The 17,511-nt window shown below is 57.2% G+C and overlaps 1 protein-coding gene across 1 annotated transcript in view; it reads right to left on the minus strand.

Moving 5' to 3' along the window:
* Nucleotides 1–1,721: 1,721 nt before the first annotated feature.
* The window catches only part of ARHGAP22 (Rho GTPase activating protein 22), a 169,080-nt gene continuing 153,290 nt past the window's right edge, over nucleotides 1,722–17,511 (minus strand). The window contains exons 5-10 of the mRNA XM_044916531.1: nucleotides 13,020–13,227; nucleotides 10,098–10,230; nucleotides 9,127–9,200; nucleotides 8,397–8,518; nucleotides 5,658–6,549; nucleotides 1,722–1,950 (exon numbers count right to left, since the gene is read on the minus strand). Of these exons, the coding sequence (XP_044772466.1) occupies nucleotides 1,722–1,950; nucleotides 5,658–6,549; nucleotides 8,397–8,518; nucleotides 9,127–9,200; nucleotides 10,098–10,230; nucleotides 13,020–13,227 (1,658 nt within the window). The remainder of the gene's footprint in view (nucleotides 1,951–5,657; nucleotides 6,550–8,396; nucleotides 8,519–9,126; nucleotides 9,201–10,097; nucleotides 10,231–13,019; nucleotides 13,228–17,511) is intronic.

The following is a 17,511-nucleotide window of genomic DNA, read 5'->3' on the forward strand; positions in this document are numbered from 1 at the left end:
TGGTGGTATCTTCTCTCCACGTCAAAGTTGGTAGAATTCCAGGACTATGGTAGGGAGCCCAGGACCATAAAAATACACTGGTGTTCCCACCGATTTTCTCCTAGCCTCAGTTTCTCCTCTGAGCATGGGACCAGTTCCTACCTTGTTGAGGAATCAGTCACCTCTTTTCTCTTTCTCCTTGAATTTTACCTTCTGGGGAAACTGGTAACCCAGATCATCTGCTATAGATTGCCTGAGAGTAGATCTGGGTGTTGCTCTCCACTGACCCCCCTCCTCAAAGTTTCCCAAGAGAACTCTTGCCTGCTGATGCTGCTGGGTGCCCTTGGCAGGCATCTGGCTTCCTGGTTGGTAAGACCATGGGTGGCTCAGCAGAAGGCCTGTGGTCAGCCTGCCTCACCACTATGGGAGTTACCAGAATGTCAACTTGGGCCTGTGGGCTTGTACGCCATGGTATGAAGCCAGCTCTTCTCAGGAGCACCAAGACCCTGGCATTTAAAGCATCAGTGTTGTAGTTTATACCTGACTCTAGGTGGATGGGTGGTTGGGCCTGAGGGACTTTTCCAGAGATAGTGATCAGAAATTGGGGCACTTTGGTGCTCAGGATAGCAAGAGGTGATATGTAAGGACACTGTGAGCAGGAGTAAGTGAAGTGATGCCAGTCCTCTCCGCTCAGAGGCCACTCCTTTGTTGCTCCCTAAGTCCCATCCCTAGGAGCTCTGGCCCAGGCCTGCACATGTGTGGTGGTGGCCAGGTAAACACTTTGTTGAAAGCTCTGCCCTGATGGAGCCTTGAAGTCTGAGGATGAGCTGGAGAAGGAAGGTAAAATGGGCATGGAAGGAAGAGGGACTAGCACTAGCTCGAAGGGGAGTCTGCAGGGAAACAGGGCACCCAGCCTGAGGGGCGCCTGGAGGACAGAGAATGGGCACTTCCCATCCCCGTGGCTCTCTTTTCCTTCAAACACCCACTGTGCCCCCACGCACACCCGGGTGCAGAAGTGAGGTATAGAGTGCCCATGCTGAGCTCTGACTCAGGGGCTCTGGCCCTGGAGCAGATGGGGGGCCAAGCAAAGGCAAGCAGGTTATGGTGGAAGGCTTGAGAGGAATTCCAGGCCAGACACCAGCTGCAGAGGCCCAGGTGGCTCAGAGGGGGAAGGAAGGCCTGACTGAGGAAAATCGTCTTGCCTTGGGCACAGGGAACATGGAGCAAAACATAGATTTGCATAAATCCAGCTTCAGTGACTGTGACAACACTGTGTGTTCCTCAGGGAGCTTCATAACCCACTTCTGAAGCCCAGGCCATTCCACCCATGGCACACCTTGGGGACTTGCAACCCTGCGAGCAACTTGGTAACCCCCATTCTGCATGACCATAAAGAAGGAGTCAGGCATCGAGACATCATGCTATGGTAGCAAATTTAATAACGAATGCAAAAAAGTAGCCCACTGGGCTACTCAGATCCCAGGTGCCATCTGTTTTGGTGGTCACGAGACACCTGCCAGGCCCTGCATGGTCGGAGCAGCATCCAGATCCCATGTGGGGCTTGGGCTCCCAACAGTCCCCCTGGGGGCGTCAGGACTCCTCCCTTCAGCTGGCTCCAGAGCTCCTGGCACCACTGAAGCCCACGTCTAAGCTGCAGGGCCTTGTGGCTCCTCGTGAGGCTGGCAGCCATCTCTGCTCAGAGGCGGGTGAGCACCCTGTGGACGGGAGCTCTTTCCACTCCTTCACTTTGGGGCTTTGTCACCTCTTGCCCCTACAGTCAGGCTTCCCAGGGTTGAAAAAAACTCCTCCATTTCCTTCTGCAGCAGCTGGTTCCTCTTCTCCGCGTCTTCTCGCGCCCGCTCTGAGTTCCTCAGCTTTATTTCCAGCATTGTGTACTTTTTCTTTTCCTGGTCCAGTTCTTCTTCTAGCCGTGACATTTGTTTCCTCAGGTTGGCACTACCTTCTTCGAGTCTTTAAAATCAAGAAGAAAGACACTGTTTTAGCCTTTGGCTGGCTGGGTTTCAGCAAACATGTGCCTGCATGCATTCCTTCCAAAGGAGCTGGTCAGGCGGCCGGCGGAGGGGAAGGACACATGCAGGCTTGGACCTGGCTTCTGGGACAGGCCTCACAGGCCTCATCAGCTCCTCAAAAGACCCGGGCACTCACCCCCAGGGGACCTCTCCTCAGCCTGTGATCCAGAAATGCCAGCATGAGCATTTGGCCCTTTGGCGCTCAAGGCCGGTGGGGGGCCTCCCTGAGTCCTCACTAAAATACAAAGTCCACTTACCCTCCAGCCCAGCCAACTGTCCACTGAGGAATGGGCTGCTGGCTGGCAGAAAGCAGGCCTGGTCCCCAAATGGAGAGGGAAGTAGGAAACTGTCCCCTCGCCTTTGCTCATCTGCGAGGCCCCTTATATTGCAGCCTCCCTCTGGCTGCCCCACCTCCCATGCACTGCGACTCAGGGGAAACCCCGTTCAGGTTGTCACCTCCACTACTCCTTGTCCTTCACGCCCCAGCTCAAATGTCCCACCCTCAGTGATACTTCTTTGGATCCTCCCCACAGACACGCTTCTCTGGATGTTGCCACCACACTCTACAAAGGCTGGCACGTCTGTGTTTTCGACCAGATGACTACCTCCTGTAAGGTCTTTGGGGCATGCTGAGCCCAGCCCCTGGGAACCAACACACTGGAGTTTGAGCCCCAGCCGGCTGTTTATGAAGCAACACAAACTGCTCTGAGTCCTGGTGTCCTTTCTGAAAAAATGCAGGGGCCAGCCCTTCCCCCAAGAGCTACAGCTACAATGGACAAAGAAGACCACGCACAGTGAGCGCACAGCGCAACACCTGTAATGTGGTGTTTTGCAGTAAGTATCCATTCCCCATCCCGTCCAGGATGAGGCCCAGGCCTCCACCCTCAGTCACCTAACACAAAGCGTGAAGGCGGCAGGAAAGCTGCCTGTGCCCCAGCCCGCCATCTGTGGAGCACGGGACATGCTGTGAGACAGAAGAACCCCAAGGTGAGTGGCAGCAGGGACCCCACAGACCCCTCATTGCATCTCCTCTGGATCCAGCCCCCTCTTCGCTCGTTCTTCCTCTCTGCCCTGGTGCACTCAAGCTCCGGCCTGGGCTTCCTGTATTCCTCTCTATGTGGTTCTTTGTGTGACCTCATCCCATCTCCAGACCCAAAGTATCATCTCCATGCTGACAACCCCTCAGCTTCACTTGACTCCACTCAAACTTCATAAGCATTGCACCTTAACAGGCCCACAGGTGGCTCCTGACTCTTCCTCTCCAAACCACTTCTGCAGTCCTGGTGTCCCACTCAGTAAACACCTTCTTTCAGTTACTCCACCAAAACAAAAAGGTCGTCCCTTAAGTCAGTTTTCTTTCATCCCCACATCTGACCAGTTGGCAAAATCCTCCAAATATGTTCAGAATCTGGCTCTTCTATCTGGACTGCTGCCCCGTAGGTCCATGCTACCCACGTATCTAGCCAGAGCCCCACACTCCACCCCCCTTTCTCACACTCCCTTCACCCCCACGCTTTCTTCCACCTGCCTCTCCCACCACAGCCCCTGGGCTTCTGCACCTGGCCTTCCCTCTGTCCCAGCATGGCCTTCCAGCCCTCTCCCCGCCATGCTCCCCACTTCCCTTCACCCTGCTTTGTACTCCTCCTTTATCTAACCTTCTAACATACCATAGATTTTTAAAATCTATCTTGTTTATGGTCTCTCTCTGCCTCCAGCCCTCAAACACCACCAAATAAGAATGAAGGCAGAGGTTTTGATCAGTTTTGGTCTTGGCTGTGTCCCCAGCATCTCGTACAGTGTCTGCACATCATAGACACTCAGTGAATTCTCTTTTGGGAATACAGGAATTGGCACAGGGGAGGGGTTCTGAGTCCTGGGAGGCAGGGCAGAAAGCTGGTTTCCCCTAACCCCCCAGACCAGACGCAGTGTTGACTGACTCCTGTGTGCAGATGTATTCCCCAAAGACCCGCTGGATGGGGCTCCATTCTTTCATGTGCTCAGACAGACTCTTCTCTCCCTAGACCACCCTTCCAACCAGGATGACAGCACGGACCACTCTGCTAGCGAGGGTCCTACAAGGGCTGCTGCTGTCCCTTTGCCTCTGCGAGCTTTAGCTTACCTCCAAGCCACCAAGCAGGAGGCAGTGTGAGCAGTGAAAACTCCCTGAGCACTCTGGATGCACCAGGCCCTGTGCCGAGCACTCCCATCAACTGTGGCACTTAATCCTCACGACAAATAGGTGAGGTCACCCGAGGCCAGAGACTCGACCCTAGGCAGTGTTATCTAGAGCCCTCCACGGAACAACTTTGCATTTTCCCCTGAGAAGCCAAGCTTCTGAGAAGATGAAAGAGCTAGAAGCTCAAGTTGGCTCCACAAAGAGCTAAAGAAGTGAGAAGCTGATTCTGACCTCTTCTGAGGCTGTATGATGACAGCCTCCGCCTGGTAATACTTCCCATGTATCCTGTAGTTTTTGTCTGTGAGCTCATCTTCAGCTGTAATCATCTTTCTCCATATCTGCAGGGTGTTCCACCGTTTCCGTTGCCTGGTAAATTCCAACCCAGTGCTCACACTTGTGGGGGTTTCCCCCCAGCTGTATACCTCACAGTTTTACTCATGTTGTGTCCTTTCTCCTCCTTGCTCAGCCCAATCCTGTTGGTCCTTCAACTCCTGGCTCAGACATTGCCTGCCGTGACCCTCCCCGACCTCCTGCAGAACAAAAGGGCCAAATGCTGCCCCTCCAGCTCCCTGTAGAAATCCCAGGCCCAGAGTGAGAAGCAGGAACCCCTTCACCTCCACTGTCTCTGATGGGGAAAGGAGGATGTCAGAGCCCACAAACAACTTCTGCTAGTGGGTGGGGCATGATTTATAGGTCAGACAGCTGGGGCCAGGGGCTAAGAAGCCTGAGATGCTGGCAGAAGCACTGTGCACTGGCCAGTGCAGGCTCTGCTGGTGACCTTGGTTGGAGAACCTGGTGCCTCAGAGCTGGAATACACCTTCCTCCCAGGGAGGCTGGAAGGATCAAACTAGGACCATCTGTGAGCAAACTTGCAAGGCTCAGAATATGGCACAAGGCATCCTCCTGTGACCAGGGAAGGTAGGAGGGCAGGGCTCAGCACAGCCAGCTCCCTCCTCATAGGAAATTGGATTACAATCCTAGAAGGAGTCCTCGTTCCATATCAGGCCTAACCATGGTCAGCCAGCCAGGCTGGCCTGGGGCCTGCATTGCACATGGACACTTCCTTGGGTCCATGCACATCTCCGGGGGCCCGTCTCCTCCCTGAGGGCCACACAGGGACTCCTATGCTGAGCCCCTCCATTAAAGGTGCTCTGAGCAGCTCAGGCTGAGATTCTGACTCACTCACTCATTCAGCAGGCATTTATGGAGCTCTGCACACCAGGCCCTGTAGCTCCTGAGCTTTTCCAGACATAGGACCCCACCCCTCCATTCCCAGCCCTGTTCTGGGGGCATTCTCCCAGAAAAATGGCTTCCTGGGGCTGGCTGCTCTAAGCCTTGCCTCAGAGAGGCTTGCTTTCAGAGCCAGAGGCAGACTACCCAGAGCTGGTGCCCCGTGAGCTGCTGGCCACAAGGGCTCTGCCCGGCCCTGGGGGTGCCAGCCTCGCACTCACCCCATGGCTGCAGCCCTTTACCTTTTTATACTGGTCTCGTACTCAGTCCTCTGCCGGCACAGCTCCGCCCTGAGCTCTGTGACCAGGCCCTGGAGAGCCTCGGAGCAGCGAGCATAGTCCTGGGTGGGGCTGCCTGGGTCGCTGGGCTCGCTGCTGCTGATGCAGGTGCCCACCTCGTCCAGGCCACGGCCCAGGTCCGGGGATCTGCGGTCCTCGCTGCTACTGGGGAAGGGGGAAGGCTCGAGGGCCCCCTCGGTATGCAGGGAGCTGCGGGCGGATGAGTCGCTGGCCCGGCAGGCCGTGCAGCTGCTGATCGAGCCCCTGGCCGACGCCTCGCAAGAGGAGGCCCCCGACCACGCTGTGCTGGCCACACTGGGGGTGCTGGCAAAGAGGCCGCTGGGTGGGGGCACATTGTCATAAGTGGAGAGTCTCTGCGAAGAGCCTGAGTCCTTGAGCCGTTCTCCCGAGGAAGCCCGGCGGTGGCCGCGCAGGGAGGACAGCCCGTTCATGAGCCAGTTCCCTCCGGAGGAGATGATGGGCACCTCCAGGGATGAGCTGCCCACCTTTGGGCTCCCCGAACGGGACCCTGACTGCCAGAAAGAAGACTTCCAGCTGGGCAGAGTCTGCACTTTCTTCCCAGGGCTGCCTCGGCTACCCAGGCCCGTGGGGGAGGTTCTAGACAGCGCTGCCACAGTGGCCCCATCCAGAGACGAGGTCCTGTGTGATGGCAGGCCAGGGCTGCTGGGGCTGCTGGGTTCTGGCTGGCCATCCCTCGGGACCTCCTCGGAGCCCCATCCCACTGTGCACGGTGGGCCCCCACGCAGGGAGGCCGGCCCTTCCTCGGCCCTCGCAGTGAAGAGTTGGCCGTGTTTGCGGATCAGGGCGGTCATCAGGTGCTGGACCAGAGAAGTGCCTGCCAGGAAGAGAGAGAGTGAGAAAGCCTGGCTGTGGATGTCTCCAGTCCAGGCTCTCTAGATGACACCCAACCCAGGGTGCCTGCAGTCCGGAACCAGGCTGCCCCTCAAGAGAGGACTCAGCCACCACACCCTCCAAATCTAGCACAGACAGAAGAATCCTGCCCACGAATCCCCTTCCTTGGACACACAGGGGGCACTGTGCCTCCAGCCCCGTCCCTCCCTCTGGGTGTGGGGAGGAAGCAGGCACTATGCCCACTGAGGCCACAGAGCGAGCCAGTGGCAGGCTGGCACTGGAAACCGGGACCTAGACATCACAGCCTTCTCGGCTGCCCCTGCCCACGCCACTCCCCTGCACTGCCAGGGAGGGCTGTGCCTGACTGTCTGCACTCTGGGGGTCACAAGGCTCTGGGTCAGGGACAGAGAGGTCTTACAGGTGCAAGTGGACACACACACCCCCCCCACACACAATCCCATGTACACATGGTCACAACACACAAATGAATGTACACAGCCCCCCAACATGCACAACTCGCCCTCCCCCCACCCTACTCTCTCTCTCACACACACAATGACACACACAATACCTCTTCTCCAGGCCACGGCCCCTGAGATGCAGCCTGTGGTGCCTGTAGTTCCTGCCACTGGGATTTGGGGGTCAGCGATGAAACGGGGGGCAGTACAGTGGGACCATGGTACCTATCTGCTTGCCTTGTTCCCTCCCGTTACCCTCCACCAGAGACCAGAGACTGGGAAGGTTTCCAGGTGATAAGGAAGGAGGGGTGGCTGGGGGGACCCTCCCACTAGAGGTAACTAAGAATCCTGGAAAGAAATAAGGAATCCTTAGCCAGAAAACCGGGTGAAGCAGGAACTCAGTGTTTGCTGTTGGGCATTTGTTCCACCTGGCAGGCCGAGAACCTGGGGGGCCTGGGATGAGACCGGGCTAGGCAGGCCAAGGGGGAGATCTGAGGGAGAGTGCCACCCCAAGAGCCACACCCTAGGCTTGGGGGGACACAGAGCTCCACAGCCCACCCCCACATTCCCATCTCTCCCAGGTCATGCTCAGCAAGGAATGGCAACTCCGGCCTCAGCTTGCCTGGTGCCAGGGGCAGCAGCTCCGGCTGGCTTTGTGCTGTGTGAGTCCTGGCCTGCCTCTGCACACCTCAGCCGGGACTGGCTGTGGGGCTCCCGTCCGTGGGCAGCAGGACTCCCACACTAACCACTCCGGGACAGTCTTCCACGGGGCCTCCGAGCATGGGCTCTAGCTTCCAGGACAGCCTGCACCTGTGCCCTTTGGTAAACCTGGCTGACAGAGTCACCTTTCCTCTCCTGTCCTCAGTTTCCCCATCTGTAAAATGGCTGCGATAACCACATCATGAACTTGTGAAGCTGACAATGAGGTGATACAAGGAAGGCACTCCTAGAGGCCCTCATATATCGCAAACAGCTGCTATTGCTATTTTTTGTCATTATTTACTCCCCAGGGTACAGCTCTGACATCCAGGAGCCCGTGACAACTACTTAATAACATTTACTTAAGAAAAGCAAAAACATCAGTGTATGTTCAAGGGCAAGGGCACTGACCTCGTCCATCCCCCAGTCTCTCCCACCATCCTAATTGCTCCCAATGACCCCATCCACAGGGCAAAGTTCCTTTTCCTTTTATAGCTGGACCCCATGGGGTCAGGGAGGGGGAGGAGAGGGCCCCCTGGAACGGAGCCCCCTCCCACCAGCCCGGCCCTGGGCTGGACTGATGCAGGGTGATGCTTCTGAGGACGGGCCTGCGACCAAGGACAGGCCAGCCCTGGGCAGCACCCAGCACCGCTACGCACGCCTCCACCGTTACCTTCCATGATGGTTACCGGGTCTTCTATCTGTGGCCGAAGTATGTTGGGTCCAAAAACAGTTGCCAGGTTCTGGACACTCATCTTGTTGACATTTGAGTGGGACTGGACTTCATCCAGAAACCTGTACAGTAAGGAAGAAGCAGAAGCCAAATCTGCTGGGAGCTGCCTGGCCTCCATGCCCAGCCATGTCCACGCGTCCACGACTGCTGGGCGTAGCCAGCTGCCCCTGGCAAACTCAGAAGAGGGCAGAGCCTCCCCCTCTGAGGGGCAGCAGATGGCCATCGGAAGCAGAGGCCGGCGGGACAAGGCCCACTGTCAGTGTGGAAGCAGGACACACGACTTTCCCACCTGCAATGGGGACAGAGGCCCACGAAGGCCCAGAGCCCTCAGGCGCACTGCATGCCCTCTCGCAGCTCCTGGGGCGAGGCCGGTGTGCTCGGGGGGCAGACCCCTGGGGGAGGGGACGGCGGGAGGCACCCAGAGAAGGCTGAAGGGACACAGGCTGTGTCCCTTCTCTTCAGGAATGCTACCCTGGGGACTGTTTAACACTGCCTGCTCCCACAGGGACCATAAGCTCCATGAGCGCAGGGGCTGTGTTCTGTTATGCCCCTCGCTGGCTCCATCAGCACATGGCAGGGAGATGGGGTGGGAGAATGACCGAGGCCCCCTATGTGAGGGGAGCAGAGCCAGAGCGCAGGGAAGGGGAGCTCCCTGCCCCTAGTCACTTACTTGCAGATATATCTGAGCAGGTTGTAATTGGCCAGGGGAAGGCTGCTCACTTGTTTAGCCAACTCCAGAGTCCCCTTGGGATCGAAAGAGAAAAACAGCATTTCAAAGGCCAGCAATGAGACTCAAGGCTGGAGGGAGGGCTGGGAGTGGGGGCAGGAATCCGAGTCTAGACCTCCAGCCAAGGCCCATGCAGCCAGGCCCCAGGTGTCCAGAAGTCGCCCCCACCTCCATCTCCCTCTGAGGAGCAGGGAGGCCAGCTGTGGGGAAGCAGATTTACTTTGGGGGAACTGATGTGAAGGGTATGCCTCTGCAGGGCGAAGGAGGAATGTCAAGGCCACGGCTCAGCACACTTAGGGAGGCACAAATATTTGCCAGGTAAAGACCTCTCGTCTCCCACAGGGCCAGAAGGTCGACAGATGGTCCTTCCGCAGCCAAAGCCAGTTAGGGCTGCAGGCAGGCACCTGCAGGAGAGGGCGAGGGTAGGCGTGGGAGCCCTCTGTCCTGGAAGCAGCCTCAAATTCTTTTGGGAGGAGGCAGGATATAAATAGATGAAAGGTCTGGTGGTTTCTGAACCCTGTGGCTGGCCTGGGTAGCCTGAGGTTGAGCTGGGTAGTACAGCAGGAGTTCCTACTGTGTTGGGGCCCACACCTGGGCCCCAGGCACTCAGAACCACAACTGGAACTCAGCCTGCTTTAGGAGGTACCTGCCCCTTCCAGAGACCGAGGCCTGCACACAGAAAGGACCGTACACAGACAGGGGACACTCCGGGCACCCTCCCACACACAGCAGGGTGCTCCAACCAACCCCTCACCGACATACATAGAGCAGGATGCTCCAGGCCCTTCACACAGCAGGCTGTAGGCCAGGATCTGTGGGCCCCGAAAGTCACTAAATGTCTGTCTGTGCCCTGCTCCAGACACCCACCTCCCAGCAGGCCCACCTCCCAGGATGGGTCCCGAGGAGCCACTAACCTCCCCCTCGTCCTTGGTGAGCAGCTGGGCACAGCTGAGGAAGTCCTCGTACCTGGCGAAGGGGACCACGGGCTCGGCGAGCTCCCGCAGGTAGAGCTTCAACAGAGAGGCCACCGTGTGCACATCTGTTGTGCTGTGGGCAGGGGGACATGCATGAGGCCTGGGACACCAGGGAACCCCAGGAGTGGCCAGCACCTTGTGCCACTCCCCCAGGGGCAGCCTCCGCCCTCATGTCCACATGCGACATGACGTGAGCCTGAGCTTGCTCCCCCCACCCCCCGACTAGCCCACCAGTAGAAGGAGGGGCCATGTCAAAGGCACCTGCCATGCAGGCCTGCTGAGCTCCCGGGAAGAGCAGGCATCCCTGGGCACTGGCCACTAGGGGCCGGGCAGGTCAGAGGTCAGGCCCTTTCCCTCAGCCTCTGGGTTCCTATTCACATTATAGACGCCTGGGCTTCTATGTTCATCACACTATTTCCAGCGCCCCAGTGTCCTGTGTGTCCTCTTGGAGGCCTTAGTCTCCTGTGCCCCAGCTTGGAGCTGCCCAAGCTGGTTTGCCCCCAGTGGAGGGCAGCAACCCTGGGCCTACTGGCCTCTGGGTTCAGGTCCTGGACTGCGATCTTGGCACCTCCTCTAAGCTTGCTTTCCTGGATGGCCCTGGGCCCTAGGTATTTCATCTGCTTTTCTAGAGCCCTGGATTTAAACCCTGAGCCTGCATCTCTCCCGTGGCAGGCACTCAGGAAAGATGAGCCTGGGGCCAGGAGAATGTGGCTATGCCATTAGGGTGCCATGGCCCTGGCTGTCCATGGCTGGTCTCGCTGAGTTAAGCCCTAAGGTCCCTTCTGGCTCTGGCATTTGGGATTCTAGAGATCTGTATACCCATATATACTTCAGACCCGCAGACCTAGGGCCCCTCCCTGCCTCAGGCCTGGTGGCTCTTAGTCTGGCCTGGCCACACGGCCCCTGTCTCTGCTCCCACTTACCTTCTCCAGCCAGGCATGCTGCTGCCCATGCCCTCCACTGCCTTCCCCCAGGCCCCCTCCCCACCTTTGCCAACACCGCCCACTTCCTGGGTGCTCACAGCCCCTGGGGGCACCCAGGCTTGAGCCCAGTGGCCCCTCCCCCGCTGGAGCCCTGTGGGTTCAGTGCTGGCCACTGCAGGAACTAGAGCCCCAGGAGGCTGAGTGGAGGGACAGGAAGCAGGGAGGATCTGCAGGCTTGCCCCCAGGGAAGACGTGGACAGTGAAAGCACAGACGTGTGGCCAAGGCCCTACTGATATGTCTCCCCTTGGTGGGGGAGGTGAAAGCTTTTCTGTCCTGGGCAAGTGGACTCAGAGCAGCCCTTCCACCCTTCTGCTCTGCCAGCCTTGCTGGCTGGAGCCCCACCCTGGCTTCTCCTGCATACCCTCAGCTTTCAGTGCTTCTGGGCCCAGGAGGCCTGGCCCCTAGCCAGTCCCAGCAGCTCCAGTTCACAGCCCCCTGCCCCACAGGTCCCTGCAGTCAGTCATGTCCAGATCCTCTGCCCCACCCTGGTTTAGGGAACCTGGCCCAGCACCCTGGCTGCCTCACCTTCTTTCCTCCCTGTCTAGAAACACACTTCCTCATCCTCTCCCCTCCTTCCCTACTCACTGCAGAGCCTCTCCCTTTGAACAGTGGCTTAAGGCTTTTTCTTGGTATTTCTTGCACCCCCCCTCACCACCCTCCCCTCCTACACACACCTACCCTGAACCCAGACACCCTACCCCTGCACCCAAGGAGAATGTTCTGTGGCCCACGGCTCTGTGGATGCCCACCAGCCTGTGAGCCCCTCTAGGGCAGGTGCCATCACCTGTCCCGCTCCGTCCCCCCAGGATCAGGCTCGCAGCATGTGGTGGAAGGGGACTGGGTACACAGACAGGGAGGGCAGCGCAGGGGTCTAAGTCAGCTTCCTCCCTTACTGTAGGTGTGACTTGGAAAGAGGTGGCTAACCCGAGAGCCTTAGTTTCTCCGCCTGCAAGATAACGCTTCCATTCCTCAGTATCTCTTCTTTCCTAAGGGCAGACCTCCCTTGGGAATGGGGTCAGTCCCAGGCTCCACATCTATCGACACTCTCCTAGCTGCAGTGATGGGTCTTGGCAGAAGCTGGAGGCACGGGGGTGCTCTGCCCCAAGAGAAGAGCTGGGAAGGCCAGGGCTGCCAGCAGAGACCCATGGGTTTATCCTGGGGGCAGAAGGGTCCTTGACTATGAGGGCAGATCTGAGAAGGGCAGCTCCACAGAGGCCAAGGTTGGCTTGATGCAGGAAGAACTTCCTATGAAAACTGCTCTAGAATGGGTGGGGTGCCGTCAGGGAGAAGAGGCCCCAGTTCGCCCCATCTCCCGGGTCACGGCCCTCGGGCTCTTCAGGGAAGTGGACTCTACCCACACAGTGCAGCCCCGGACCCGGGAAGCCCCAGTGATGGGCTGGGATGGGCACTGGCTCCCCACTCCCGTTGTCTGAGAGAATGGGGGGGCTGCTGCCCCATCTTGCCACTGAAGAGGCCTGGGCGTGGGTCAACCCGAGGAAGCAGAGCCCAGAGGGAGGCCCTGCAGGAGGCCTGGAGTCCCAAATGGAACCAGCAGAGGCCCTTCTTTTCCCCTGCCTGGCTTGGGTTTACAGGCACCCACCGTGGAAAGAGCCCGCGTAGACACGAGTGCGCCTCATCTGCGGCAGGCCCCATCCCTGAGAGGTGGCCCAGGGCTGCTGCAGTGATCTTGTGCCTGGTGCTCTGCCCAGGGGGTAGCGGGGGGCACGAACTGAGCCCATGCACCACTGTGGGGAGCTGTGCCACCCACCATCCTGCTGCCAGGCTTCCTGGATGCCAGCCCACCTCTGGCCCCTGGAGCTTGTGTCCTGGGGAACGGACAGGTGATCCCACCTTTGCCGCTCTCCCCCAGGAGCTCACCTGTCAAACAGTGGCTTCTCCCCACAGTCGAAGGAATCCTGCAGGTCCCTCACCAGGTTGGCCTGGCCGGGCATGCGGAAGAGCCCCTCCTCGGTGAGCCCCCGCTCGCGGATGAAGTCCACACACTGCTCCACCAGCAGGGGGGCCAGGCGGGGGCCATACTTCCGCTCGTGGTGGACTGTGTCCTCCAGGCGCTGCCCAAAGATCCCTGAGCACGGAGAGGAGCTGGTCAGGCCCTCAGCGATCCAGCTCGGCAGTGGGAAAAGGGCGCTTGGGACAATGGGTGGCAGGGGGCGCTGTCAGGGCCCAAAGGGCTCTTCCCTGAGGGAGCAAATCAGAATCTGGAAGGGCACACACCAGGCGGCTGGACCCTGGGCCACCTGGGACAGGGAGCAGGAGGGCACAGCGGGCAGGGGGCCTGTCCTGTGCTACGGAATTTGTCTAAGCCCGAGGAAACTTTAAAGTTTATTTTTATTGATTTATTTATGCAACACTAACCTCCAAACAGGAGTGGCTTACATTTAAAAACCCAGGACTATGTCCCCAAAAAGAGGCACTCTAGAATGTTCTTAGCGGCACTCTGCAATCCCTCCAAATGGGAAACCACCTAATAATGCCCATCGGCAGTAGAATGAGCAGGTATGTCCCGGTCTACTCATACTGTGCAGAACCAGGTGGTGATAAAAACAGATGGCGCGCAGCTCACACAACAAGACAGATGACACACTGATGTGAAAACATACTCATGGCACAGCACCACTGATCATTAGGGAAACGCAAGTCAAGCCACAGTGAGGTACCACCTCGCACCGCATTAGAACGGCTACTATCAAAAAAACCCAGAAAACAGCAAGTGTTGGCGAGGATGTGGAGAGACTGGAACCCTTGTGCGCTGTTGAAGGGAATGGAAATGGTGCAGTCACTACAGAAAACAGGAAGGTGCCTTCAAAAATGTAAAACAGAATTACCATATGACCCAGCAATTCCACGTCCAGGTAAATAACCAACGGAACCAAAAGCAAAGACTTGAACAGACATTTGTACATCCACGTTCATAGTATATTATTCACAACATTTGAAAGGTAGGGAGCACCTGGCTGGCTCAGCTGGTAGAGCACGTGACTCTTGATGTCAGGGTCGTGAGTTCAAAGCCCCATGTTGGGCAGAGAGCTTGCTTGAAAAAAGGAAAACAAAACAAAAACCAAAGGTAGAAACAAACCAAGTGTCCATCAACAGATACATGGATAAGCAAAATGTGGTACATACATATAATGGAATATTATTCAGCCTCAAAGTCAAAAGGAAACTGAGACACTCTACACCGTGCATAAATTGACATTGTGTCAGTGAAATAACGCCAGCCACAAAAAGACAAATACTGTGTGATTTCACTTATGTGAAGTACTTAAAATAACAAATTCCTAAAGACAGGAAGGAGAATGGTGGTTGCCAGAGGCTGGAGGATGGGGGGATGGAGAGCTACCGTCTAATGAGAACAGAGATTTAGTTTTACAAGATGGAGTTCTGGAGCTGGATGGTGTGGTGGCTGCATATTGCAAATATACTTAATGCCACTGCGTTGTACACTTAAAAATGTTAAAGATGGTAAATTTTATCTTAGTTCTATTTTACCAACAATTTTTAAGAGTTTTAAAAAAGGGGGCTCCTGTGTAGCGCATTTGGTTAAGCGTCTGACTCCTCATTTCGGCTCGGGTCTTGATCTCGTGGAATCGAGCCCTGCATCAGGCTCTGCGCTCTGCGGGGAGTCTGCTTCAGATTCTCTCTCCCTCTCCTTCTGCCCCCCCCGCTCATGCCTTCTCTCTCTCAAATAATAAATAAATCTTTTTTAAAAAGTTAAAAAAAAAACCGTGAGCAGAAGCCAGACCTAGAGTACACACTGCATGACTCCATCTGTGTAATGTGCAAAACCAGAGCAGGGCATGGTTACCCTGGTGGGTCAGTGACTGGAAGGGGTCCCAGGGGCTTCTGGGGTGCTGGTAGTGCTCTGATTCTGGACCTGGGCACTGCTTACCCAGCTATATTCACTTTGAGAAAAATCATTAAACTGTACACTTGTGAATTATACACTTTCCTGTATGCTACATTTCAATAATGTTCGCAAAACAAACAAACAAGCAAACAAAACCGAAAAAACAAACCAAAAAAACAGGAAGCAAGAGATCCAAAACATGGGACAAGAAAGCAAATGAGGGATGGAGGGAGAGAGGAAGAAGTAGAGGAACTCGAGACTGAGAAGACCTATGACAACTAAATACACAACCAGCTGAGAGGGTCCTGGCAGCCTGGGCAAAGAGCAGAAGCAGCTGAGGTCCATAAAGCACTCGCGACACACACACACACACACACACACACACACACACACACACACACACAGTGAACGCTAAGAGCAGAAGCAACTGAGGTCCATAAAGCACTCTCGTGCACGCTCGCTCACTCGCTCTCACACACACACACACACACACACACAAACACAAGGAGAAACACACTTCTCCCCGCCCTAAGCTCTACAAGGACTTTCAAATGCCCAGCGTCTTCCACATGCGTGCGGGATGCAGAGACTTTCCCCGCAGGGGGGCTTTTGGGGTGTGCCAGAGGCACGATGCCAGAGCTCCACTGTGTGCAGGCTCGTGGCTACCGAGGCCGGGTGGTGAGCGAGCCAGGGCAGAGCGCGAGCTCTCCCTTGCCACCGAGCAGTGGCAGGACTCCGGGCACCTACTCGGCTCCCCGCACGGTGGCGAGTTTGACGTAAGCTACAGCAGTCCCTGACGCGGTGCCTGGCATAGAGCAGGACTCAGTGCAAGCTCCTTCTGCCCCTGCCTGACCCAAGGACAAAGCACACAGAATCTGGGGGGGGGGGGGCGTGGAGGGGGGGAGTGAGACTTCTCCCTTCTAGAAAACATGCCCATGTGGAGGGCATCCAGTGATGCCATCAACGCTCTAGGGAGCAGCGCGCGCATGCGTGCAAGTGGACGCGTGTGTGCACGTCCGAGCACGTGCGCCTGAGGGCGGCGCTGACGCAGCCAACAGGGCGCGCTCACGGTGCGGGGTCCTGCTCTAGGCGCTGCCCGGACACCGGGGCACGATTCTCATGCAGCTCCATAACTGAGGGACTACTTCCGCCAGCATCACTATCAGCTCCGTCCCCTTTTTTCAGACGGACAAACGGAGACGCATGCCCAAATTCACTCAGCATGTGGCAGGGTCAAGGTTCAAACCCATGCAGGCTGGCTCCGGGCCTAGAGAATGTTCTAGGCCACACTGCTGCTCCCCACCCACGCTGGTGCTGGATACCCAGCTACTAGCCACCCACCAGTCCCGCTTCCCGTTTCCCCGGTCTGCTAGTGAAGACAGTGGGCAGAGGTGAAGCGGAGACTACAACGGGACACGAAAGGAAAAGCTGTCTGCCTCCTGGGACTCGGGGGAGAGCCCAGGGCCCCTGCCCACAGGGGTGGGGCCTGGCGGGCCAGTCAACAGCCTCGAGAGCAGGGGCTGAGGCTGCCGTGAGACTGGCTCGGCGGCTGCCTGGGGCAGCCCTGAGAAGCCCGTCGGAGGCGCCCCCAGGGCCCGCCGCTAACAGCGTCCGGGCCTCTCTGCCGGTCCCGGGGCCACAGAGCCATTGTCCCCACTCACCTCACTCAGGGCACGATGGCCCATGCTCAACAGTGGGCCACGTGGGGCCAAATGCTCCTGTTCAGCTAGGGTGATGTGTGAACCATTTTAATATTAGTTATTTAAAATCAGGAGATTTCATATAAAAATCTGGATTTCCAGCTTCTCTTGAAAAAAATCCACAGATCTGCAAGTACTAGGCCAGAATTCCCAAATGGCAACATTGGCAGAGTCCAGCGGCCCCTGTGCCCGTGATAACCCATCACCTGCCACCTCTCCCCAGTCCTCGCCCTATTGCCTCACACCCAGCCCGAACTTCACTCATGTGGCTCGGACAGGAATTCACCCCTCTTGCTTTGACCTCCATGGCCCAGACGTTCCCCAAGGGTACTGCGGTCAGGATGAAGGAGGAGAGGGTCCTGATTCACAGGAGGCAGAAATGGGGAACCATGCCTGTCATGACCTGAGGCATTTGCTAGGACCTCAAACGAGCGGGCAGAGGACATACAGGGGGAACTGCCCATGAGCAGAGGGTCCCCAAAAGGGGGGGGCTAGCCTGGCATTGCACCCTCAGTGCCTGCCTCTTGCCTCCCTCCCCACTCACGCACACGTCCCTTTCTTGTCAGCTCTACCCACTACTCGCCCTAAATGCGTCTGCTTTCCTGCTGCCCGGCCTGTGCACCGGCTTCTGCCTGGAGGTCTCCTTCCTCTTCAGTCCGCGCAAATCTCCTATTAGCCCTCGGGAACAGCTCGGATGTCCCCTCCTACGTGAGCTGTGAGTGCGTGAACACTCACCTCTGCCCGCATCCTCACTGGGACCCCCCCCCCAGCCCTCGAATACACCTTGGCAGTCAGCCCCTAC

The sequence above is a fragment of the Neomonachus schauinslandi genome, chromosome 6 (genome assembly GCF_002201575.2).
Source record: "Neomonachus schauinslandi chromosome 6, ASM220157v2, whole genome shotgun sequence".
Lineage (NCBI taxonomy): Eukaryota > Metazoa > Chordata > Mammalia > Carnivora > Phocidae > Neomonachus > Neomonachus schauinslandi.